The following is a 27,358-nucleotide window of genomic DNA, read 5'->3' on the forward strand; positions in this document are numbered from 1 at the left end:
GATGAATGGACAACTCATCGTATTTTCTAATTTCTACTAAGCAAGCCCAGACATAATTCAAGAACTGGATTTTCCATGTTTATTTTCTCATTAAAATATACATATCTATCACATATGCCTAGGAATCTATTGTTGTTTGATTTTTTTATTTTCTGCGGGTTGTTCTCCCACATCAGTTTTTCTTGCTCCATTTAGAAAAAAACCTGACCTGACTGTAAGATAAGGTGAGATATCCATATACGGAAAAGAGAGTTATTTACAGTTAGTGAGAGTAGAACAGGCTCTTACATTTAAAAAAAAAAACCAAAAACAACAAAAAAAACACCAAAACAAAACAAAAACAAACGAACAAACAAAACACACTAAAAATTGTCTTAAATGTCTTCAGACTACATATTAGGTCAAAATCAAGCACTTCCTATTAAAAGTGCTTAGCCAAAATGATGGTTGAATCACTTACAGACTAACTGAAACACTAAAGAAATATATGGACCCGGATCATTCCCTCAAGTCCCATGAAATGAGAAGTGCTTTCTCAGATGCATCATTTCCCTTCTACGCATTTTATTATTCAAGCTGAGCAGAGACAAAGACCCAGGTTCAGAAAAACTGATTTAAAGTTGGACAAGTGGCAGTAGTGTGCATTGTCATTCCAAACCTCCACAGTGTTTATGGAGCTTGGCCAACATTTACAGTTTCATTAGAAACCAGGACCAAACAGCTGCTGCAGAATGCTGCCCTGTTGCTTCAATTACAAAGACTATCCTTTGTATTTCTTTCAGAAATTACTTCAACTTATGTAAAAAATATACTAAAGATTTATATCATATATTTTTTCTGAAATAATTTCTGGAATAGAATCAATTTGTTGTTATAATATTAAAAACATTGTATATTTTTCTTTTCCTTGCTGGAAAATGCATGAAAGTTAATAGCTAATAAAATGTATTTTATCTACTGATCAACTATGTTAGAAAGTAAGTGTATTCACTATAATAGAAGGTAACTGCAATTGTTCCAGTCTCCTAAAGGAAGCAGAGAGAAATTATTTCTGTCCTAAGTCACACACCATGTTTGTGATCGAGATAAAAATCGAATCTATGGCCCTTCATTTCTATCTTCAAGTACATTCTGCTCATCAAAATATCAGGATCACAATATTCGGGATCCTGCATATGTTCCATTGTGAATATCCAGGGCTGTCTGACAGTAACAGAAATTCCTTCCTAACCGCAAAAATGTACAGCAAACCTCAGATGTATGCCAATGGGAAGAAGGAAAGTGGTTTGTTTTTTTGTTTTGTTTTGGTTTGGTTTGATTTTTTTCTTTCTCCCTCTGCATTCTGCAATGCAAAATGAATCACCAGAAAGAAATATAAGGTTTTAATCTTCCTTTTTGACAGCTCAGGTAGCAACAGCTTTAAAACACACTAATCTGACAGGAAGTGTCACAAGACACAGAGTTGATATGAAACATGATTTGTATTTAAGCCCTCAAAGAAGCAAAAGTGTTGTTTGTTTTTTCTTTTTCTCCCTGAGAAAAATATCTCTTGGGATAAACAGTCATTCTCTTATTGCATAACAGAACAAGCATATTAAAATTTCTGGATGACTTGAAAGAAAAAAATGTTATTGAATATGAAGTTAGTTCATTATAACAAAGAGCAAGAAAAATCCGGCTCTCAAAATTTTCCCTGCTTTCAAAGGGAGAATGAATGTGCAAATTATTGCATAGACTTTAAAATAAAACCAATAGATCCATGTGTTTAAAATTACCAAAGTCATTTACCCTAAGCAAAATTTGGTATGGTGAGATTTTCCAGGAAAATAATTGGATGAGATCCCATTTATGGTTGCTACTATACAAATATTAGCACACAAATACTGGGATTCATATACAAATGCTTAGTATGCTAAAACTCCAAGGAAGTGGTCAAGCCCATGAGGCATGATTTTCTCTTTTTGGAAAGAGAAACTTCAAAACAGTTCTTATACAGACTCAGAAAGAGCATCCAGAACTGTTTAACGGCTTCAGAAATTCCCACCAGACCCACAAAGCTGTCAAACGCAGGCCCAGCTCTCAAGTTTGCCATGAACATCGCAAATTCATAATCCAGACATTGGCTTGAGATTTCTGAGCTAAATCTTCATAGAACCAGAAACTTATTGACACAGACTAGTTCAAGCTACAAATATGTATTCAGAGCAGCTCAACCAGCTACATATGTTGTAGGTAAGCACATGTGAATTTGCGATTTGAAGTCAAACCAGCACCTATTAGTACTACTTTAACAGAATAATGAAAAGCAAAAGGGCCGTATCGTAGTATTGTGTAGTTGTTATCACATAATAAGAGAGTCGCACATCACTTACTGGAATCCTTAATTCAGTTGTTGGGGTAGGATGTATATGATACCTCTGCGAAAGAAAAATGAGCAATAATTTAATAGAACAGGCAAAAACTATTTGAAGCTGAATTATCACAATGCAAACATAAATATCACTATGAAAAATAATTAGTCTGACACAACGCTAAACCAAAATGGTCTGTGTGTATTGTAGGTACATGAAACTGCAGGAAAAATGGAACACATGTAAACCAAAAGCATCTTGGCTCACCTGGTACCTTGATATGTTTGTTTCTGATGACCAGAAGCAACCTGTTGCAGATGAGCACTCACTGGGAGAACATCAGTAGAACACAGAACTACCCAGCTGAGTGAGCTGAGGGACACTTCAGTTGCTGGGGTTTGTAAAACAATATTTCAGTCACTATTGAGTCTTCCGTTATTATCCATTTCTAAGCAGGAAAGAAATACCATCTTATATTTTATTCAAAAACATATGAAAATCAGCTGCCTACGTTAGCTGAGGCTTGGAGGGTGCAGACAACTTGGACCATCTCTCTGCAAACCTGCTGGAGGTCCCTTTTCACTGTGCCTCACCATTTTTCCCACCTCTGCCATGCACCACTGCTACCTCCTTGCCCTGGTTCTCCCCAGCAGGGCTGGTGCTCTGCAGATCCTTTCCTCAGTTCTCAAATCTCGGAAGCCACACTCCATTCTGTCCTGTCACCTAAACCTGCTGAGTCACCAGGCACCTAACCGAGCAATCCCAAACTCTTTTCCATCTATCACCCAGACTCAGACATTTACCACCACAAAGCTGAATTTTGCCTCCCTATAAATATAGGCCAGAATGGTAACAGTAAAGCTCAACCATACTGCTTACCTGCACTAGGGCCAGCCTCAAAGGCTATTAAGAACTCCTGATAATGTGAGTTCTTGGCATTATGGCTTTGGGATAAAAATATGGATTTATTTGCACATTATTTGAATTACCTTATACTTTTTATTTCCACTGTTATTGAACTGTAATGAATTTATTTGTTTATGGAAGTGTGGACTGCATGTCTGGTAGTGTTTTATAATAGCTGGATTTACCACCAGACTCTGATTTCTATCCTAGACATCATTAAACAATTTATTTTCTGTGATAGGGGAATGTGCTCTTGGGCAAGAGCTCTCCATTAATATGAATTATTAACATTATGTATATAAACACATTACGGATTTAAAAGATAAAAAGAAAGCTTGCCAGTTATTCTATGGGGCTTTCTCTACCTATGAGGCCACTGAATTCCAGAGAGCTGTCTGCTGAGCGGTCACAGAAACAGAATCCCTGATGACCGCTAGGATTTTGCTTTCCTGTTGCTAAAATTATATAAAATGTTTCAGAAAAAAAATTTCTGGTTGCAATATCTGCTTAACCCTCCACTACTTCTTCCTGCTATAAGGTAATGTTATAAACTGGCTGATAGTTCCCCAAATAACCGTGCTCCCTGGAAAGGGGTCTCAGCACCGTCATCAAAATGCATATAGTTTTATTTTAAAATATATTCTAACAAGGCTATTTTTGTAACTGCAGCATTTGAGAAAATTGTGTCATTTTTAGATGTTCCTGCTGACGCATCTGCTTGTGATGTGTCAAATCGCATCTATCAGCTATGTTAAGCTTCATAACCCTGCGTGATAATGAAAAACGGTGGGAAGAAGCAGCTTTGATACTGTACATCACACTGTGACACAGCAGCAGAAAAAGTCTACAACATTTAAATCTCAAAATCTCTAAGCCATGCAGCTGCAGTGGTCTGCAGTCATGTTTCTGTACAAGTTTGCTCCCTGTGAAAAACACTCTATCAGGTGTTTGCTCCTTAAACCTTTCCAGGTAATTAGTCCCTGTGGTACTGCAGGATCCACACATGCTGATGCCACACAACACTGCGTCAGGACATCCCATCGCCTGGTATCCAGAGGTTAAAAAGTAAAGGTCTTCCTGAGGAGAAGCGAATACCAGGAGGCAGGGGGATTTCTAGAGATTAATTACCACTACTCTCTGCAGGCTCAGGTAGAGTTTATCAAAGCTCTCTTCAAAAACCCTTGCAGCAGTGTCCCCTCCCAGCTGGCCTCCCTTCTATCTCTTGGCCTTGCCATCCAGCTCGATTAATATTGCCAGGTTCAGTCCTACCCCCACATTTTTTTTCCCTCTCTCCAAAAGTACCTGCATGTTTTCCTGTAAAAATACTTTCTAATGTCCTTCAAGGCATTCTTCATAGCAGCAGCTACTGCTGCCCCTCTGCATACCACTCTGTGTCCCATACAGCACCACCTCTCAATAACCTGCCGCCCAGAATGCAGTCACATTTCCAGTACTGGACTGGTCACTGATGGGGCCGATTTACATAGATATTGTGTATCTAAGGATATTTTATATTGCATGTAAAGTATTATTATTATTATTATTATTATTATTATTATTATTGCCTTTACTGCTCATTTTCAGTTCTTACCTGCGAGAATTCCCTCATGATAGCTTTGTGATTGACATCCTTTATCTCATCCCAACACTTAGCTTCTATTTACTCTGCTTTTTACAACCTGAATAATGTTGTGCTTTTTTTATGAATCAATAATGCATTTATCACCCACATCGTTTAGGGGGAAATAAACCACAACATACCTGGCATCCTAGATTAGGCTTACTTTTATAGTTCCAAGCCAGACCTAGGCCCACCACATGAACAGAGTCCTGATCGACCTCTGTCATGGGCAGGCAACTGTGCCTTCATCCAAAGGACCCAAGGAAACACAGTCTGAGATCTGAGTCCTTCTGGTAACTAAACATAAACCCAGCAGACAGCTGGTGGGCATGCCCAGAAGCAACACATCTGCATGCTACGGGCTGCACCTGCTCCCCTGTACTGCTGCTGGCTCAGTGACCTTGTACCTCCCCATGCAGAAACCGGACTACCAGCAACAGAACAAAAGGAAGGTGCTCCACCCTCTTCTGCCAAAGTATCTAGTCAAATAGGCATAATATGATATTTGTGTTTAGGCAATTTCTTAGGAGAGTCCTCACTGCCAAAAGTCTGCAGTGCAGGGAACACAGTGCATCCAGGGCTGACGAGCATCTAACGAGACAGTAAAGCATCTCTATTTTTTAAATGCCTTGTTCACTAAAATCACTTTGCCCTAATGTTTCTACTTGTGTGTTTCTTTCAAATTATTTGTATTTCATTCCGAAGTAGAGAAGGACTGAAAAATGAATGTCTGGTGATTTTGACACTCCTTCCACTTACGACGATACCTTTGCTGGGAAGAATGTAGTTAATCCTCCTTCATGTTCCTCTATGCTCAGTGGGGGGTCACCTGGTGATGCTAGAAGAAAAGACCTTCCTTTTTAGTTCTTCTTCTGGAGAATGACAAATTAACAGAAGGCGTGAAGAACACAGTGCAGCTGCACCCAGAGACAGAGAGAGCAATGTACTTACTTCGCACGCTAAAGGTTAATTCTAGTGAATAATTTCTCCAGAGAGAAAAGTGACTTTATTAAGAGCAAATTGTATGCAAATCTTCTCTCACTATCCTGTCTTTTTTTGACAATGATGGATTGACAACCCCGCTAGCAAAAGGCATGCTAAGGAAAACAGCACTATTAATTTAAGTGGTAAAAAGATACAAAATGCAGTCAGGCAATAAAAAGCAGGTGAAATAACTTGAAGTAAGTTCCTGCCACCCTAGAGAGAAAAAGATGGGTTTATTATACAATAATAACTTTTTCCCTTATTCTGTGTCAATATTTCTCTCTCCAATGGTTTCTTCTCTTCTACTACAGACATTTCAAACAAGCTATTCTTAATACTACTTAATTACAAGTGCAAAATTACATCTAGAAAAAAAAAAATCCTGACCCAGTAATCTGGTATGTACATGCCAACATACACATGCACACCTGAGTATGTAGGTATATGGATAAATGCTAAAATGCAAAGAAACTTGTTTTTCCAATTAGAATTCCACAAGTAAAAAAATATTATTTAGACATTGACAGATTCAGGCATTATTAACACGAAAGAAGACACTGGATTTTCCTGTCATTTTTGCCCACACTACAGTGACATAAAAGCCATATATAATAGTTTGTTACAGACAAGGAGGTTTCAGGTCAAATTACCTAAGGTGTTCAGTCCAAATTACATTGAAAGAAAAAGTTTAGACCTGAACTGGGCTTCACTTTCTCTATATTCACAGTAGTGCAAACATGGTAATTTAAACGGATCTTTCTTAGATTTATTACAATATAAAAAGAAGATTCTGCCATCTTGAAGTAGAACTTTCTGTGTTTTATACTAATTCTCTCTCCATATTTCACCAGCCTAATCAAGTATATGATTGCTCTAGAAATGTAAGATATCTCTTTATAACATGTACAATTTTAAATGTGCAATACTTACTTGCTGTTTCTCATCCTTGAGAAAGGTACACAGGTACTATCTACAGTTCATTAAAAAAAAATCCATTTTCAAAAGTACTTTCCTGTTTGCTGTTTTTTTCCAGGGGGAAAAAAAAATCTCTTTAAAAATCACATTCATTGCAAACAAACACCACTGCTGACTTAACAGTAACCTTCTTTAATTCACATAAACAATACTATAACCATCATTGATTCACATTTGAAGTTTACTTAATTATTATGTTTTTTTCTTTAGATGCACTTGCACATTTTCACCTTATCCCAGCAAAAATAAAGATCACGGATACATTATTTTACCTAAATATTGTAATGCATGTAGTCCTACTTACTAAAACTTCTAAATGAACCTGTACATGTAGAAAACTCAATGTTTTCATTAACTTTTTTTCTTTGGTGTCAGAACAGAAGGTGCATGTATGTGTTTGTTTCAAAACACTGATGATATATAACAGAAATTTTAAAGATATACCTTTACAGTCATTAATTACACAAATATCCTCACAACAAAAGAGGTAAAAGGCTGATTTAAAATGGATTAACTTCACTGGATTGTGCTCCTTATTGCACCTTATGAAATTATTATTCAACTGAAAACAGCAAGTATTAGAAAGTTTTAATAAATAAAGAGCCCTAATGCCCCAGGTCAAAATAAATCCTCAGTAGTATTAATATTAATGGCAAAGCTTCCTCAGACTTCATTGGTTTCAAAATTTCACCACCAGGTCAAATTTCAGGCTCAAGGTAGAAATTCTCCCAACTTTTTATAAAATCCATAAAATAAGACAGAAGCTTCAAGCAAAATGTCTTATTATTCTTGATGTTGATACACTATTTTTTCAGCTAAAAGTAATAAAAAAGCCTGATTGTATTAATAAATATATAAATTTCGATAAACTCTGATAATCCTACAAACAGAAAAAGAGAGAACTTCGTAGTGTTCCTGGAGTAAGGGGAGAAGAAAGGATGCAAAATAACATACAAAACCATGCCTGTTGCAAACATTAAATCTAAGTGATCTATAAAATAACACAGCCATTTAGATAGTAAGCCATATTAATTTAAAAATATCATATTATCTTTATACAGTAAAAATGTCTTTACTTTTGATAGAGTTAATATAGCTTTGTAAAATTTTACAAGTAGACATATTGCATAAATTTTTGTACTGCTATATATATACAAGTCTTTAGGCCATGTACATAATGGATATCAGAAAATGAATATATGGACTTTAGAATGTGTAGACTATCAGCACCATGGTAAAATACTCAGTAAATAAAAATTTGCCACCTTAGTTACAAACAAATAACTGTCTTTGAAATACATTCACAAGGTCATAATGTATTGTCTTAATCTGGGAAAGTTAACAAAAACCTTAACAATGCAACAGGAGCAATTTTTGGTTGGTACAAATAAATAGAATTCCACCAAAGTCAGAAGTCGTACATTGATTTATACCAATTAGGAGTCTGGCCAAATAAACTGAAAGCTGTATTTTAAAGGCAGCATATCAAGTAAATATTATCATAATCCAAAATATGTATTTTGAGAAAAATACACAACTATAAAAAATTAACTCGACAGAAAAGTTATAACCATGTTGTATATTGCGTAAGTATATCATCATGTACAGTAATACATTAAAGATAAATGGATGTCCCAGTAGTCTTCAAAAGCTTAGTGTGAATACCATGTCCAAGTGAGTTTTTAAGAGAGTAAAAGTTTATTCACTAATAAAAAGTTAAAACTGCAAGTAAAGATGACTTTGCTTCACAATGATTTCATTGTTGTTTCATTACACCAAACAATAGAAACATTCTGACTTAATAATGCTCCATAAAAGCTGCTTCTTTTACCAATGTTTATGATCAGCAGTTTCTACCCATCGCTCACTCCTGTAGAACTGGAAATCTGGTGTTTTCTCCCCAGCTTGCATAGCTTCTCGTTTGTGAAGGAAACCAAATAAACAATTTGATTTTTCGCTTGTATTAGTAGCAGTAAAAAACTCCTACACACTTACAGACAAGATAAAAAGAGTCTGATTACTCCAAACTGCCCATAACAATGAGAGATAATTATGTTCCTTAATGCCCGAAAGCTCCTCTAGACCATTACTCTATAGTTCACATTACCTGAGAAATGGTACTTCCTCAAGAAAGTCATAGTCTGGATGGACTGCAGCTTTCCAAGGACCAAAAAAAGAGATACTCTTCTCATCTCAGCGGAACAGATTAACTTCAAGCATTTCTCTGTGGAGCTGTTCTTAGAAATCACTTAATAAAATCTATAATCTCATTTAGGTTTAGGTCTAAAGGTGAAATTCTTGCAATTGAGGTTTATCACTTCTACTGTTTAGACTGGGAAGACAGCCCAATAATTATAAAAACTGGCAAACTGGCCAGGAACACAGGCACGCTAGATATGTGTACATTTGAAATTTCAAAAGTAAATTTATTAATTTAAAAAATTGGGTGGAATTTACCTAGAATGACAAAAATTAAATTACTTAGCGTTTTCAATAATTTTTACTTATAGAGTACCAAGTTAATGAATAAAAATACACATTTAATCTAAAATACCAGATAAAAGATAAAAAAGAAGAATTACCCTTATACAGCTTATTCAAAGTTACATATTTAAGAATAAAGCAGAAACCCAGAAGAGTGGTTTATTCGGTCATTTAATTTAGCGTGTTCAATTTAAAACTAACTTGTGATTTATTTTTGTATTGGTTTTGCTTTTACATATGAAGTCACAAATACAAACAGCTCTAGCACTAAAGGCAATGTATTAGAAAATTATTACATATGATGGCTATCAGTATTTTGTTTTAAGTAGTTTATACACTATTGAAAAGCAATTACAGTAGATAGATAAGAAATAATTGTGCAATGTCTTTAAACTGTTTAACAACTTAAAATAGAAAAGAACATAATTTAAATTGTAAGAAAAAAGGTAATGTGCAAAGCTGTTAGGACATATTTTTGAAAAATGTGGACTTCTAAGTTAATAGATGGGATTTTTCAATGAACGTTGCAACTGAAAACCTAAGATTGGCAATCTTAAATCTTCTGCCAGATTAAAATGTATGGATATGATCCCATGCAATCATAATTGTTCTACATGGCTTATTTTTTCAAGCATACTGTTCTATAATTAGGTGGATTTTGCCTTTGATAAGACATCAGAACCCTGGTGACCATCTACACTGACTAGCACAAAAATACCAAAGCCAGCACAAGTCAGCTGAGATGGGAGATGAAGGAGCTACCACCCACCTTGCACCTTCAAATAGAGATTTCCACGCTTAGAGCCCGCTTGACACCTGCGTATTACAGGAGGTAGTGGAGACATACAGATTACGCTCTTGAAATGAAGGAATATAAAGTCACTTATATGCTATATTTTTCAGGTACCAGATAAATTGAAATGGGCATTCACCTGAAATAACAACTAGAGAAAAAATACCTTATGTATGGCATTAGAGGGACAGATGCTCAGCAACATCCCATTCTGTGCCACAGCCTCAGGCAGGAGCTCTCCAGACCCTGACTGCTCATCTGCTCCTTCCTATTGACTTTTTGCTTATTAATGTAGTTTAGCCCTTTGTAACTGCATGACACAGAAAACTCAGATCCCTCAAGCAGCTGACACTGTAATCATAATGGCAAGATGCGGTTTGCTATAGTTTTAATGTAATATTATAGTAAAACTTTCAATATTGATATAGGTAAGTTCTAATGCTATAGATGCAGAAAATAATACCCAGATATATATGTTTTAGGATATAGTATTACTCCTCAAATGGATAATGTCTTTAACTATTAATATGCAATGTATATTAATAATATTCCAAAATGACTATTCTTTCAGTTCAACTGTATATGTTTTTATTATACTATATAAAAATATGGAAAGAAGTAATCAATTGGAGAGCTAGCACCTACCTTTAATTATGGAGGGCCTACCTCTAGCACTGACAGTCATGCTGCAAATCCTTAGCTTCACTCACATGATTACATATCATTTTAACTCAAAGAGATGGCTCTGTCTCAGAACCACTTCTGGATTTATTCCAGGCCATCACAGGCATGGGTGTGATCTGTCTCATACTACAGCAAACGGGAAGATTTCCCGGGCTAAAGCTGGGTGAGGTTCGACAGCAAGAAAAAGTTTGCAGAGGTAGGGAGAATTCTCTGAAATACAATTAGAAATAATGGCAATATATTAGCATTATTTAAATTTCTATTCTATGTTATTCTATTTATTTATCAAAATGCTGCAGAAAAGTAGGGGGTGAAGTAGGTAAGAATTGTAATAAAACCCTGGTGGGTTCCCCACGTGAAGCTCTTCCTGACCTCCCCTCCATGTCTATGTGCTCTTGCTTTCGTCATGTATTGCACAGGCAGCGAGGCCCTTCACCCCGGCAGACCTGTCCCCCACCTATTCAGTACAACCAATACCTCCTTCAAGTCAAACTGCTGTTGATATATTCCTTTCCCTCCCCGCCCCCCCAATCGCTGATGTTATTTTTGTTACATTGTCTTCTTGTGGTTTAGTATAGAAGGGATTATCTCCAAAAGTCAGCAGTTTGCGCACATACTCTAAGTAGGTAAAATTTGTCACAATGACATCAAACCGCTAACAGAAACAGATCTGTTACCCTTTCTCTCTTGCTCAGTGTGACAGCTGCCCTCAAGGTATTAGCCTCTCAGCCTCTCTGATAAATCACTGGCGTGTAGGAAACCTGATTATCCCAACATAGCAGGGGTTGAGGATGCTATTCAGCTGCAGAAGAACAGGGAAGAACAACATCCATGAGGCTTAGAATGAAAGATTTTTGATATACTTAAATAGTTAACAAAAATTTATTGCAAGAGATAGTTTGTCACTAGATTTACAGTTTCAGATAACATAGTACAAAACATAGTGCATTGGCTTTGTCTAAACATTAAATAGGTGCAAATACACAAAGATAAAAAACAAAAAAGTGAATACTTTACAACATAAGTTAGAGAACTATAAATATATTTTATATACATTATACATATTCTAAGACATGATTTTCACTTATATATAGAGTTCATATTAGTATCAGACTATTCAGTGCTTTAGTTATGGTATAGGTCTGAACTTTACATGAATGTTTGCATCATTATACTTACAGTAAATGCTTCCCAAGAAACAAGGGATTTTAACCAGTTTATTTCACAGAACGGCTTTGCAAAGCTGAGGGGACTGTAGAAACAGCAGGACCAGTTAACTGAAGGCCCCTTCTCCCATTCCCGAGAACTCGTCCTAAAAGAGGGGCTGCAGAGGGATGACAGCCGGGTGGGGGGACAGCAAGGATGGGAAGACGGTGTGTGGCAGCGGGGGAAACGCCACCTGGGTCGGGTGCAGGACAGAGGGCGGCAGCAGTGGCAAATGTGGTGGGGCGACAAAAGCCACGTGGCCCCCAGGGCAAAGCCTTGGTCCTACTGGTAGATGAGGTAAAGGTGCTCTGGAAAGAGCCGGGACCTGCGAGAGGAACTGCTGGTGTGGCTGGAGAACCTTCAATGTACTGGCGGTGGCGGCGTTCTGCTGAAGGATGGTGTGGTGGATGGTGGTGACAGAGGTAGAACACAGTGGCGGCTGCAAGGGTAAGGGCTGCAGCGGGGAATTTGGGGGCTGGATCGCCAGGGGAGGGAAGGTGAACTTCACTTTGTTGGCCAGCATGTTTTGTGGTATGATCTGCTGATACGCCTCGGACGGGAGATCCTTGAATTTTTCATGGTTGTCTGGAGGGAATATCAATGCCTGATCGGGTAGGGTGAAGGGGGCTATTAACTGCTCCGTAGTTAAAAGGGTATGACTGTTTACATGTGCTTCTTTGAATGGCAAGGGTGGTGGACTGCTGAATATGGCAGGATTACACCTTACCCATTCACTGGTCACCTCATTGATTTTCTCATGTGGTAGAGACTCGGCCAATTCATAATGGCAAAGATAAGATTTAGGAGGAGCTTGTTCCAAATGTCTGTTGGGGAGAGGAACTTTGTAACGAGCTTGATTTTCAAGACCGTTGACATTTTCTTTTTTCTTTTCATCTTGCAGAACGTCCTGTGTGCTGGCAGGTGCCGGAGCACCATGCTCAGGAAAAGAAGCAGAAGAACCTGTGATGACATCAGAAAATGTGCTCAGAGAGCTTTCCAATGCTGTGCATGCCATCAGTTTGCCATTTTCCACCACGTTTGAACTATCAGTTTCTAGAGATGCCTTGCTCTCCTCCTGCTGCATTGTTTCATCCATATCTTTTGCATGATCAGCTTTAGGATCCACTCTAGTTTCCTCTAGGCTTTCTTCAGTCAAGAAGTCCCCCAAAATATTTAATATAGAATTTGCAGAATTTTCTTTGGAAGGTTTGGTCTCACTTCTTGCATTCCTGTCAAGCAACACATGATGGATCCTAGTTCTCCTTCTCCTGCGTTTCCCTCTTGACTTGTGATGTGCACGTAAAGTATGCACTTGCCTTAGATACTCCTCTGCTGCTGTCTGTCCATACGAGCTTTCATCTGATGAAGAGGAATAGGTATGCTGTCTCCGCTTGCGGTGGGATTTTTCATGTTCCTCTGTCAGAACGTTGTAATCTCTCTTTATGGACTGGTTTTGACTCAGACTCTTCTCTTCACTGCAGTGTCCTAAACATTTATGCTCAGGGCTACAGCTTGACCTCCTGACTTTCCAGCTACAAGACATTTTAGGGCACCTTAAGAGGGGCCTCCTGGAGGTTGGAGCCAGCTGCTGGGACTGTCTCCGAGAGCTGGCTTTGCTCTTTCTGTGCGATTGCTTACAACCATGGTGTTGGCTGCTATTTTTTGCACTCCAAATGTCACACCAGCCTCTGTCCCCATGTACATGGTCTGATGCAGACATGACTCTCTTATGACCATTTTCGATGCCAAGTTTTTGATATGACTGCTGTATCTCATCTGTAGCGAGCCAGATATTCCCCACATCATGTCTGCACCTCTCTAGGTTATTCTGGAGGTGCTGATATTTATTTTCATCTCTGTAACTGATTTCTTCTTCAGTCACTGAGGACATCTCAATTTCTGCCACTGTTGTGTTCCCACAGTGATGATGATGACAATGACATAATTTTCTTCTCCTTTTCCGTTTTCTGCTTTTGTGAAGCCATTTTTCATGGTTTTCTTTGATCCAGACTTTGTTATATTTCTCATCTGTCACAGTGTTTTGTTCTAAGTGATTTTTAGATATGTGATACTTCTCTATTTTTCTAATCCTGAATGACTCATCCAAGGACACTTCATTTTGATTTTTTGCACGATCACAATTTCTGATGAGGGAAACATCACTTACAAGCGGTATTGTATAGTTGCACACATTTTTATTCATTTCTGTTTCATGATCACCACACTCTGAACTGGGTTTACTTGTAAAATCTGAGACTATGTTATGGTTGGATTCAGTTTTACGGTGCAAATGAGGTATGTTTGGCTGATTCTTGGGCTTCTCTTGGCTGTCACTCATTCTTGATGACTTGAAATCAAAATATAAAGGGTTACAGCTATAAGAAATTGATGGGTCTGTACTTGTGTAAATTAACATTTCTGATGGCCACTGAAGAATATTTGATCCATGTTTGCTGAGAACAGGAAAAAAAGGTTCACAAGGTCTCTTGCGCATGTCTGGTTTACTTTGCGGGGCTCTGGTATCAGCTTCCTCAGATGGCGATGGAACTAATGCATCTGACCCAAGCTTTTTTATTTCGGTTTCAGTTGTGGATGAATCACTGCTCCCATCTTTATCATTTTCCTCCACAACATCCTGCAGAGATAAACAATCCTCCACAACCTCCTGCACAAGATCCCCGTTCGCCTGCAGCTCGTAACCACTGGAGTCCAGGGGCAGGACCTGAGTGCTGCCCAGAACTGTGGGCAGCGTCTGGTCTGGCAAGTCTGATGCACCTACATCAACACCACAACCGTCCACGTCCGAGGACACCAGCTGCTTTGAATGGGACACAGGAGGAGCTAATACAGGACTCTCTAGCACCTTTTCTTCACCGCCCAGCTCTTCTGACTCCTGAGCTTCAGGAGCTTCTGCTGTGTCTATGCATTTTTCCATCAGTGGGTCAAAACTGTTATGTTTCTCCTCTGGGCACAGGACTATTTCTGCTGCTGAAGGAGACTGAAGGTTACATGCTCCTGGAACAAACCTACTTCTTCTGCTAAATCCATGCTCCATAGAGGTTTCATCATTATATTCATAGAAAACAGCAGCTGAAGACTCCAGTTTGACTGCTGCTTTCTTAGGAAAAGCAAAAGAGAACCCAACTCTATGCCCGTGAGCTCCTTGAACCTGATCTCCACATTTGTTAGCATCAGATTTATCACTACATGCATGTCCAGCAGTGGAAGAAATGACAGAAGTTACATCTTTACAATTCTGCGCATCATGCACTACCGTACAGCTGAAATCCTGCTTGTTGGCAGAATCTATGGCACTGCTTTGTGGGATATTGTTGCAATGATCTCGCACAGTCACTGTAGTGGATTTAAACATAGGGCCACTTCCAGGAGCACTAGGAAGGAAAGCAAAACTCGGAGTCAGTACCTTTCAGAGAATAGCAGACATAAAATTTGGTGTTACATTGGTATCTGAGAGATATGTTTTAAGGAAAGAGGAAGAATCTGTGGATACATAGTTTTAGAATATGAAAAAATGTCATATTTTGTAATAAGATGAGGTAACTAGTACAAAAAACAAAAGATGAGTGAATACTGTGGCCCCACTTCCTTCATGTGAACTTATCAGCTGAAGGGCTAATGTTCCTAACAAGATAGTTCACTTTTCCTAAACATACTGGCTGGCCTAATAAGAGACTGTGTATCTCCCTAGAAATCTTGTTTATCCTCCCAATAGATCATCATGGTTACAACACTATTACAAATAGCAGAGGTTTTACATTCCTTTGTGCTATATAATACAGTAAAACAGAGAGCACCTCACAGACCACTTCCCTCTCAGTCATCACCTCAATGACTGCTGCTCTGCCCACGGGCAATCACCCAGCAGCTCCCATCCTATTTGTGTTCACAGACCAAACCGCCGCAATCTCAGCAATTTCTTTCATGGAAAAATAATATTGGGGAGAGTATTTCAGCTGACAGTAGTGCAGCAAATGATTCATGCCTCTTGAGAAAAAGTTTATCACTGTCTACTTCTGTTCTTCATTTCATGTCCTCTTCCCATCTGTCCTATTTCACTTAATAGGAAGCAAAGAGAAGAGCAAAACTGTTTAAGCTGCAGATTTTCCAGGATCCACAGGAACTGCTCAGCACTAGGAGTAACGGACCCATGTTAAAACATTTTTTTTTTGTTTTAACCAAATTATTCTGTGTTACAGCGCGGAACAATACGAGATGATAGGTCATTGGGAAAAGTCGCAAATGTCGTTTAGGACCCCCAGATGTGCTGAGATAAAGAATGATGAACTTAATTTATTAGGTTTAGAAATTATGGCAGAGGTTTTATGAGAAAGGAATTCCTCAAGAGAATTCCTGCCTTGTCCAGTTCTTCATAAATGTAAAAAATATATTAAAATCCCACACACAAATCCTCTTTTTAACAGAGTAAAATGGTGACTTCAACAAAACCAATCTAGAAAATACCAGTTTAAAAAATTCCGTGTGTGTGTCTGTCTGTGCCACACCTCTTAGCATCCAAAGTAGTAGTAAATAGCAATTCTTAAATAGAGAATTAAAGCTCAGAAATAAATTCTCCTTTAGGAACCAGAAGAAGGATATCAACACAACAACAAAAAACAACAATCAGACAGACAAAACAGAAACAACAAAACCCCACAAAATCTGTGCTTACTAGCATGGAAAAAAGGAAACAATAAGCTCCTCTTTCTCCTGAAATATGATACATTCAGATTTTGCAGTTATGTTTATGGGGAATAATACCAAATACCCTCAAGTATTAAATGTGGACAGTTAAAACACTGACAGATGAGAAAGAGTCTTTACATGAGTTATCATAAAAAGATACAAAAATTAAAATGAGGCGTCATGTTGCTCATGTCAAACAGACTTCCCCACATTCACGTCCCATCCACCTGCTTAGACAGACTTTGTCTCAGCATGCTGCCCACCATCCAAACTATGGAGAAAAGGACTACCACTGAACAAGAGCTACAACTTGGCTGGATTTCTCTGGAAGATCATTTGGTGAGACGAAGTCTGGATAAAAACAAAACATTTGTGTTTGAGCATCTACTTCTTTGCTTTTTCCCCCTGAGATTCCACTGTGAAAAGCTGGTATATATATATTTACGGTGGCTTGTCAGTGTTACAACTGTGTCATATTTAAGTGAGAATACAGTTATAACTAGCAAGCTCAAGATTAACTTCAACAGTATGCCTAGATGTGATACTAAAACGTATGACTAGCAAGGAGTCACTTTTGCAGATGGAGGTAAACACTCTGTTGAGCTGGCGAAAAGGACCACTTACCTTTTAATATAAAAAAAACAGTTATTGAAATCTAGAACTAGATTTCTGGATGCTTTCCCAGGTAAGCAGTTTGAAAACTAAATTGCAGAGATCTGTTACATCCTAGAAAGACAGACTGTGTTCCTCATCTCATCAATGAAGTAGTGTCAGCCTGCAAATGCATGACCTACTTCACTCAGCTTTCAACCAGTGTGCCTGCTTTTATGAAATATATATGAAACATATCTTTTTAAAACTAAAAATACATGTCATTTTAGCTCCACTGAAAAAGCAACGTTAAACATTCATTTCTGCACACAGTGTGAATCAAATTACTGTACGCGTACTGCTTCAAAAATGCCATAAAAACGTTTGTGGGGCTCCAGCCAAGGGACTCCAACAGCCCCAGGTCCCACAACATCAACTAATAATGGAGGGATTATTTTAAAGCAATTTTAAAGTTTCAGCAGCTAGGCACTTACCACGTTGTCTCTTTCCTTAGCTCGGCTAGCTTGTGCAAACGTTGAAGGGCTTTTTCCTGTTTCCTTTCATCTTTTCGTGACTTAGATGCTACATTTCGAGCAAATTCCCTCTGTTTCAATTCTTTCAGTCTCTGTAAGACATAGTCATACAACACACACAAAAAACCCAGGGATGATAAACATTTATCGTGGCAGTTACTTTCTGGTAAGCACTTATGGCATGAATTATTTTTCAATCAAAGTGACCTATTCAATGACTGATACATTTCAAGTGAATAACTGAAATACACAGAGATGCTTGAAACAGGTTGGCTAGGTTAGAGATAACCTAGAAAATTTTACAGTAGCTTTTGTGATTAATGTAGACCAGCCTCAGTAGGATGAGGCAATATTCATCCAAAATTTTGCACGACTCCCCTCCAAAAACCTTCCCCACAGTCTGATTGCTCTCTGAAATCATAATAAAAAATAATGAGAGCACTTCAGGTATTTTTCTGCACAGCTGCTCTGTAGCCTGTTAACCCCCCAGTCAGTATGAGCCTCGAATTTTTCTGCCCAAGATGCTGGGCATAGCATTTGCCACCGCTGAACTTCAGTAAGTCCCTGTTAGCCCTTTTCTCCAACCTACCAAGGTCCCCCTGGACCTGCCCTGCCACGTTATCAGTGTGGTATCACCTGCAAAGCTCCTGAGAGCACACTGTCCTGCAAACCAGGTCATTTCAGAAGATGTTAAAGGGTCCTGACCCAGCAGCCATCCCCAAGGGATGTCATGGCCAGCGAAGTCTTTTATTTTGCAATGGGAAGATCTTTTTGGGAAGAGCTTGTTTCCTGCTCTTGCTGGTGTCTCACCCAGCAGTTACACAGACACCGATGTTCGATCCAGCATCTCATTTGATTTAATCTCCAGTCTGTTTCTTTGGGGGTAAGTTAAAGTGCACAGCTTTGATTCTCCACATGAAAAGGGGATTTTGTTTTCTTTATATCACAAAAGGACAGTGTGCAGAGACTTTCCTAATCCTTCATGTCAGCAAAAGGTATTCCTGCAAGTTCCAAACCTCATCAGTGTACTGCCCGGTTGCTCAGTGTGTCCCCAGTGTGGCTCGCAGTCTAGATGACATCAGCCTATGAGATCATAATCTGATGATTCTGGGCAGAACTCAGTAACCTGCCACTGTTTCAGTGTCTGAGAGCTAACAGCTGGCCATGCACAGGGCCCATGCGGGTTTGTAAAAGCAATAATTCTAACTTCAAATTGTTTGAGTGGTATTGAGAGCTCTTCCTTTACCGGTAGGCACATGTTGGATACACATGTAATGGAGTCGGCAGAACTCTAAAAGCGTTGGTCTCTTGCTCCTTCTCAATTTTTTATTGTGCCCCTTTCTGTGATTTTTTTTCCCATTCACAGAAAAATATCCCTCATTTAACATCATTCATGTACGCACTGAATTTGTCTTTGCCATTTTGGGTGATGCTGATGCTACCTTGGCAGTCCATTTTATGCCAAGAAACATACATGTAGAAACATGCTGAGAAAACAAACAAATGCTTGAAGAAAAATGATCACTACTCTCTTTTCAATTTTTGCATTATTTTTCCAATGACTGGATATTCCCTTGAAGACATCCTTGATAGATACAGAGAAATAATTTGAAAGGTAATAACTTCTTCTATCATTTATATTTCATAGATAGAGTTACCAAAATTTGTGCTAATACACTATAAGGTTATAAATTCACTCAAAAGTACAGCAACTTTTTTCCAAGATAAAAAGCTTGAAATGTGAAGCATCGTTTTCATTTAACTTTTCTTAAACCTGTGCATCCATGTTTTCCTAAAGACAGTATGATGCTGACTCTGCTATCCATCAGCACTTGTGAAACCCTAAGTATTTCATTTCATAGGTGACTTCTGAGTGATCAGAATATCAGAGAAGAAATTAAGTTTCCCTTCCCCTCTGCATCCTCCAGCCCTTGGCATTTAAAGACAGGATTTCTTTAAGTTTTGTAGACTTCAATAATTCTTCAGTTTTTTTCCCCCTCAAATGTGTAAGGAAAGAAGTAGGTGACAAAGCCAAAGAGAGATAAAAGGCTGCTTTTTCACAAGGTTAAAAAGGAGAAGCTGAGCTGTATACAAATTCATAATCACCCTCCAGCAGCAGCACTTTACTGTAATTACTGGGATGATTATGATTAGTGATTTGATTCTGACCAGATTTTGACCCTTTTCTCTTCCTGCTGAAAGCTAGCAGGGCTCCACACCATCAGGCGTGCCAAAGTCAACACGACTCCAGCGTTTCAGGGTGCAAGCAGGGTCTCTCACCGTGAACAGGGACAATGCTGCTAAAGGAGGTTTTATGTGATCTTGGAGGCACAGAAGATGTGTTTCATGTCTATCATTGCCAACCAAACATCATTCTACTGATCTGAGTCTCACATCAGCCAGACCAGTCATTATCTGTTTAGCACACACCAGTTCTTGTACAGAAGAACTGCTCACAAATTGTAAGCAGTTGTTCTCCCTGATTGCTACAAGTAGGTGTCAATGTGTAAGACAGAGAAGTCTGGCAGAAGTTTTGTGTGCACAGCCTTTGTGTCAGATTGTCTGCTCTTTCTGGTGAATCCCTCTTTCCAGAGCTCCCCTTCTGTCAGAGCTCCTGCCAAATAAATCGACCCTTTCTGTACAGAAAACTTTTCTTAACATAATGTGAACCAGTTAAACGCCATGATTTTTTTTTCTTTTCTGTTTACAACTCGTATCTCAGTCTTTTTCACTAAGAGCTTTATCGTCTTTAAGGATTATACCTAGGTAACTCCTGAGGACTTTATTCAGCACATAATTATGTATGAGCAGAACTTTTCTCAGTTGTAAACCATAAAATCTGTACCTGGTGCAAGCTAGTTTAAGACCTGATCAGGCAGTTTCCAAAAATACTATTTCCTACGCATAAAATGTGTGTCCCCAATTTTGGATACTGTAGTTATTTTCTGTTTGTCTTTATTTAGCCCTCTGATAAACTATCATCACCTGCACTCCCTTACGGCACTTAGTCGTGATAGTGATTGTTGGCACTATGTATTAATAGTATAGCTAGCACTATATTTATACAGCCCTATACTTGCATTTTGTTGGTTTTGCTTGTATTATGCAAATGAAAAGGAGTTATAATACATAAAATGCCATTTGTCCATGCATTCTGAGTATCATGAAACCCCCACAAAACCTGTTAAACATAAATGACAGGAATAAAGACGCAAGTGTACTTTATTCCTAAAAAGCACCTTTTTCTTAAGATTTTAGTCTTTCCATGGGGTAGAGCTATTCACCAATGCTAACTTCAGTCACTAGTTTAATGCCTGTTATGTGTGTTTGCTTCCATGGATCAGTAAGCAAATAATTAGCAGGCAGTCATACAGTTTTTGAATGCAATTCCCTCTTGTATTTTGCTCTCCTTATGAACCAGCTCAAAACATGTTCCTACTAAGCAAACAGAATCCAGCGAACAGTTCACAATGAATGATTAAATTACATTTCTCCAAGAGAACTAAGTGCCTTCATCATTCTCCTGATACACTGTACTGCCACTTGGACCATGCATGGACCACCAAACTGTTGCAAATGATTTCCGCCAGCCCAGAGCAATGGGAAGCCTGATCCCGATTCTCCAGCCTTGCGATGGGATCCTGCTCTCACTTGGGCAGAGGCTGGATTATTTTAACAAATCTAACTGTAACACTGGGCCTGAAGCAGAAATATGCCACCTATTTCTAACAAACTCAGCCATGAATCATACCGCATACCCATTACGTCATGCTGAGCCTCACGAGGTACACAAGTCCAGAAGAAAAGGAAGGCTTTACCAGCTCATATATACCTATGCATGGATGAAACTATACATGAGTCCAAAGTCAGGTGTGGTTGCATTTCACTCAGAGGCACACAGCTCAGGTGTCCTCAGGCTTGCTGTGGAAGATTCCCACCAGAAAATAAAATAATAAAATAAGATAAAATTAAATTAAATTTAAAAAAAAAAAAAAAGATAAATCCTAAGTGGACTTCCAGCGAGACCCCATTTCTGGTTACTTCACCCTTGTCTTCATTTCCCCGTTTACTACATTAGACAGTCAATTTCAGCATGCTGCTTTTCAAGAAGTTCATGCAGAGTTTCCTAATTCTTTCCTGCATTTTATAATACAGGAACCATAAGCCCAGATCCTGCTGCAGGAGCCAGGTGCCTGAAAACCGCTGTGGATCAAAGCCTCGCAAAAGCAAAGATGTGTTAGGGCATTAAGTGCACTTATTGCATCACTATCATAAGCCTTCTGTCACCTCGCAAAGCCGTGGTGTTTTTTTTTTCTTTGCTTTAAACTCAAGATTTAATCACTTGAAACACCACCACTTCAAACTAATAGGTCTTCAAAACATAGAGGAAACATCAATTAATAAATACGCCCAGGACAACTAAAGAATGTAAAGGCTGAGTAGTGAAACACAATGTACCTGAATATTATAATACCAGGTGATAAAATGAAGGACCTACCTGCCCCAATGTCCCTCCCCCCCAATCCCAGCCTCAAATAATTTTATACTTCAAAACATATAATTTAATATTATCGGAACTGACTCTGATGAAAAACAGCAAAACTTTGTTAAAAGTCTATGAAACTGAAGGGGAAATCACAACAAGCATCGAGATTGATACAGGCTCTCTCTGTAGCGCTAATATCCCACATAAAAACCAGCCATCCTCCCCAGCACAAAGAAATCTTCTAGCGACTGCATATTCAGAGAAAATCTCATAAACTACCCATGCAAAGCTTATCTCCCTTGTCTAGGAACAACTTTAATAGGGTCAAGAACCAATCAGAACAGTTTCTATAATAGTGGGAGTCAGAAATATGCCTGTCAAGGGATTTCAGGGCAGTACAGTTCAGGTATTATCACGCTAATTCGCTTTTGACTTGAGATTAACAATTAAATTACGTGCAAGTTTACGATGCTGAAAATACGTAGACCATAAATTCATTTTCTGATCAATGGAAGTATAAAACTACAGAATTTAACACCCATGTCATCAAATTTTGCTTCTTTATTGTCTTTTTTATTCTATTTTATTTTATCAGGAAAAATGACCATATTCCCAGCAGTCATTGGATCATAAATTTATGCTATTGTTAGCTTTTAAAAATAAGTCATAGCCTTTTATTGCTCTCTATGAAATATCTGAAGCTGCAGCCCAAATAGCATAAGAAGGTTGCTGCTGCATATATTGAGCACTAAAATAGCAAGTGTTTGTGTTACACCTTGAAACTTTGGTCATAGCCCTTTTTCAAGTTAGTCCCTTCTGAAACATCAGCTATAGCAGAGTCACAGCTAACGTGGGAAGCTTTGAGAAAGCAGACAAGTGATCAGGGAAAGATCCCACTGCATAATTCACTCCTATAGCTTTACATAAAGACAACTGACATACTGTCGTGTCTATACCGGGCATACATAGAAAATGCAGCTGATGCTTAAGTAGCACAAGGACTTTGAAACTGTAAAGGGAGGTGAAACTCAGTGCAGTAATTGGTGAAGAGTTAAACTGCTGAACTGCTGCCAGCAGAAGAGGGAGGACAAGGAAGCTGCAACGCCGCGGCCATGGGCATTGGTGACAGTTTTGGTGAAGGACCTGCCAGAGCAGGAAACCAAGGCACGAGTCTGCTCCTCCTCCACCTTTCCACCCAGCAATGGCAGCATCAGGCTGAGACCATGATGATGTGGGATATTCAGTTCTATATGTGCCTCCGAAATCCAGCATGAGCTTCCCCAGCTCCTGTGCTGCCTATTTGCCTTTTTCACTCTGAAAGGATCTGAAGTCCATTGCAGCTCCCTCCTGCCCTTCAAAAATTTCCTGATTACCTAAACATGGGCAGCATAGATTGGTAGTTCAGCGCTGTTGCAGAAGTGGCATAAAAGTGGCATTTGGATTTATTTAAAACAAATTAAATATTTATGCTACCTAAATCTGCATATGATATGAAACATATTTTTAATTGTCAATTACGTTTTTATTTGGCTTGTATTCAGGTTTGTTTGTGGGGTTTTTTTTAATCTAATTACTGTTTAATACAGGGATTAAATACGAGTATTTCTTAGCATCCGGTGGTTATTGAAGCTATTCCCTTTTCTCTGCATACTACATGTTGATATACTCCCTGTTAACTGAGATGTTTTATTACTTCTTTATGTGAATTACGGTATGACAAACAGAGCAACAACATACTTGTTAGATAAACACTTGTTACACCAAACAAGATTAGTATCCTTTTGCAAAGAGGATTGAGCTTAATCAATTATAAATAATGAGTGAATAGATCAGAACTCCTGTAACACCTGTAAACACTCAAATGGGGAACGTAACATGCTATTTAAAGCAGAAAACATTGCTTACTAAGATGTGAAATACACATTATTTCCTTCTGTCTTTGGTGGTCTATGCAGGCATATATATTTTACTGTTCTGCAACTGGAGACCCCTTGACTTTACGCAGCATGACAGGACAGCACCTCTTGTGCTGTGGTCTGCAATTCTACATACTTTTCATGATCATATATTTCATATTATTGAAAAAGAAAAAAAAAAAATTATCCATTTGTAAAGGTTATAAAAAAAAATAAAATAAAAGCCCCAAGAAAAAATTAATATGAGAAGAACTTGCCCTGTTAGTGCTACAGGCTTTCCCTAGCAGAAGTTAAACAAGGCACGGTATTTCCACACAAAGGAGAAATGTCAGGATTTCTCAATGAAATTAGTAATTCAACCACTCAAATAAGTAGACTAAGGAAGACACTAACAGACACTTTATGTTTTTTTCATGCTGCCAGTATGGAATTAATTGTTATATTATGTTCCTGTAAGAGAAGAGGAATGAGGAAATTTTACCAGCAGCCTACAACTGCTTGAGGGAGAGTTGCACAGCAGATGAAGTCACTTCTTGCTACTAGTGGGGAAAACTCCCTGCTAGGGTGGTATGTTACCAAGGGGGCTGTGGCATCTCCAACCCTGCAGAAATTCATGATGTGGCTGAAAAGAGACCTATCTGACTCAGTGATCTCATGCTGGTGACCAGGAAGCCAGTGACTCCTTCCAAACACTGTTATTATGATTTCTGTCTTATGAGCTAGCTCATCTCCTCACTTACCCATGTATGGATGACAGTGGCCACTCACTTTGGCCTTTAATAACACTGATCTCCTGTTGTCTTATGAATAATTTTCCACTTGTAGCAAATTATAACCTGCTTCTAACTCCCTCTACCTATAGGGCTGTGCATCCCACTTTAAGCTGCAAAATTTAAACCTTTTCTTAAAAACTGAGCACTCCACAAATTTGCAACAAAACCACTTTTTATACGCTCAGATATGGAGCTCTCCAAATGACAAGGAACATGCAGGTTGCGAACAATCCTTTTCCTCTCCTACTTCTACCATGAATCACAGCCATACTCTCCTGATGGTCTTTTAATATTAGAAGAATTCTAACACAGAGACACATAGATATTAACACACACAGGATTTAAAAATAGCAAGTCCTCAGAGCCCACAATATTGCTGAATAGGTAGATTCCGTTGAGGTGAAACTGTGCTCTTTTTCTAGCACTGTCAAGAGCATAATCCCAGACTGAGGAGAAAGTGGGGATTACTTACGAAGAAAAGGAAGTTTGGGATTGTTTAACCTGCCCATCATGGACCCAAAGGGAGGTATGTGATAAGAAGATGAGATTCTTCATGATTAAGGAGTTTTTTCTTAACCTTAAATGAATTGATTTGTTGAATTGAATTGAATGTCCTGAGTTGGAAGGGACCCACAAGGATCATCAAGTCCAACTCCCGTCCCTGCATATGACAACCCCACAGTGCACACCATGTGTCTGAGGGTGTTGTCCAGTCTCTTCTTGAACACTGTCGGGCTTGGGGCCGTGACACCTCCCAGGGGAGCCTGTTCCAGTGCTCCAGCACCGTCGGGGTGAAGAACCTTTTCCTAATATCCAACCTAAACCCCCCCTGGCACATCTTCCTGCCATTCCCTTGGATTCTATTGTTGGTCACCAGAGAGAAGAGCTCAGCACCTGCTGTAGCTGCCATGAGGTCTCAGTCTCCTCCAAGCGGATCAAACCAAGTGACTTCAGCTGTTCCTCATACGGCTTCCCCTCCAAACCCTTCATCAACTTCCCAGCCCTCCTCTGGACACACTTTTTTTATCCTGTGGCACCCAGGCCTGCACACAGTGCTCCAGGTGAGGCCGCACCAGTGCAGAGCAGAGCGGGACAATCCCCTCCCTGCCCGGCTGGCAATGCTGTGCTGGGTGCACCCAGGACACAGTTGCCCTCTTGGCTGCCAGGGCACACTGTTGGCTCATGTTCAACTTGCTGTCGATCAGAACCCCCAGATCTCTCTCCACAGAGCAGCTCCCAAGGATCTCGTTGCCCAGTCTGTATGTACAGCCAAGGTTGCTGTGTCCCAGGATCACCTCAGGGCTCAAAATGGCAGTCAGAAGTGCGGCAGGATCACCTCATGACAAAGACAGACCTTGCCCCAGGTGCAAAATCTGGCACTTGCCCTTTTTAAAAGCAAATGTTCACAAACAACTATAACTTGCTCGTGAGCACACTTGAGCATCACACAGTAGTTCAGTTTGTTGTGTAGCCTGCAAAAGAGAACAGCTGAACCAGATTTAACATTCAGTTCCTAAAAATATATATTAAATATATGTATTACGCTATACAACTAAAAATTCTTCTTGAATTGAAAAGTCTTCTCTACTTTTGTAATACAAAACCTGAAGTTATTTTATCATGAAACAGAATTAGTTTTTGAGACTACTTCATACTCACATATGAAGCATCTTTTGTGTAAAGTGTCTCAATTTCAGTTAGATTTTCCTATGTAAGTTCACATGGAAAAAATAAATGAAACTTGAGCTTAAAATGAAAATGAAAACAAAATGAAAACTTAATCATTTCCAAAATCATGAGGAAAATCAGAATGTTAAATACTTTGCACACTTGCACCTGTAATATACATGAAAGCTTCATCTTTGATGAAGTTCTTACTAATTACTCTTGATTAGGTGACTGAAAAAGATATATGCTGGAGCAATAGAAGGAAAAGTAAATCTTTCCTTGCTTTCTATTCTTTGTAATGCTTTTCCTTCAGAAATCATCTGCTGGAAGCAAACACATACTTCATTATGTGATGATTAATGTCCTTCCCAGCACAGCAAACCTCATGTTTCATTTGACATTCTGGTTCCCGTGCATCTTCTGCTCCTTTCCAGCATCCCCTGTTGCAGGATTCAGATAGCATTGTGGCTTACAGTTGAAGAAGGCTCCAGGACTTTGACAAATAACAGGTTATGGAGCATAAATTAAGACTTTTGTTGCTTTTGTTTTAAGATAACTATGTTTTCTGAAGTTGACTAAATGGCCGTGGCATTGCCTTTGTGCAAAAACATTGTTTTAAGTCTACAGAATTGCTGAGCATTGCATACTGAATATTTCACTATGATAGCTACTAACCACATGTA

At 38.8% G+C, this 27,358-nt stretch overlaps 1 protein-coding gene and 1 long non-coding RNA gene across 14 annotated transcripts in view; both read right to left on the bottom strand.

Moving 5' to 3' along the window:
- Nucleotides 1-5,815, bottom strand: part of LOC139828442 (uncharacterized) — a 68,238-nt gene extending 62,423 nt beyond the window's left edge. For all 11 annotated transcript variants that reach the window (XR_011740028.1, XR_011740027.1, XR_011740023.1 and 8 more), the window contains exons 1-3: nucleotides 5,646-5,815; nucleotides 2,619-2,799; nucleotides 2,373-2,417 (exon numbers count right to left, since the gene is read on the bottom strand). This is a non-coding gene — a long non-coding RNA (uncharacterized lncRNA). The remainder of the gene's footprint in view (nucleotides 1-2,372; nucleotides 2,418-2,618; nucleotides 2,800-5,645) is intronic.
- Nucleotides 5,816-9,238: 3,423 nt separating this feature from the next.
- Nucleotides 9,239-27,358, bottom strand: part of ZNF804A (zinc finger protein 804A) — a 152,133-nt gene continuing 134,013 nt past the window's right edge. The window contains exons 3-6 of one of the 3 annotated variants that reach the window (XR_011740036.1): nucleotides 17,794-17,924; nucleotides 11,978-15,396; nucleotides 11,476-11,600; nucleotides 9,239-11,008 (exon numbers count right to left, since the gene is read on the bottom strand). Coding sequence is in view for 1 of the 3 variants with exons in the window: in XM_065840285.2 (XP_065696357.1) it covers nucleotides 12,111-15,396; nucleotides 17,794-17,924 (3,417 nt within the window). In the remaining 2 variants the exon portion in view is untranslated. Of the gene's footprint in view, nucleotides 11,601-11,666; nucleotides 15,397-17,793; nucleotides 17,925-27,358 lie in introns of those variants that run through there. The other 2 variants (XR_011740035.1, XM_065840285.2) reach the window with 2 other exon arrangements.

Source organism: Patagioenas fasciata, chromosome 7, assembly GCF_037038585.1.
Source record: "Patagioenas fasciata isolate bPatFas1 chromosome 7, bPatFas1.hap1, whole genome shotgun sequence".
In the NCBI taxonomy this organism is placed as follows: Eukaryota; Metazoa; Chordata; class Aves; order Columbiformes; family Columbidae; genus Patagioenas; species Patagioenas fasciata.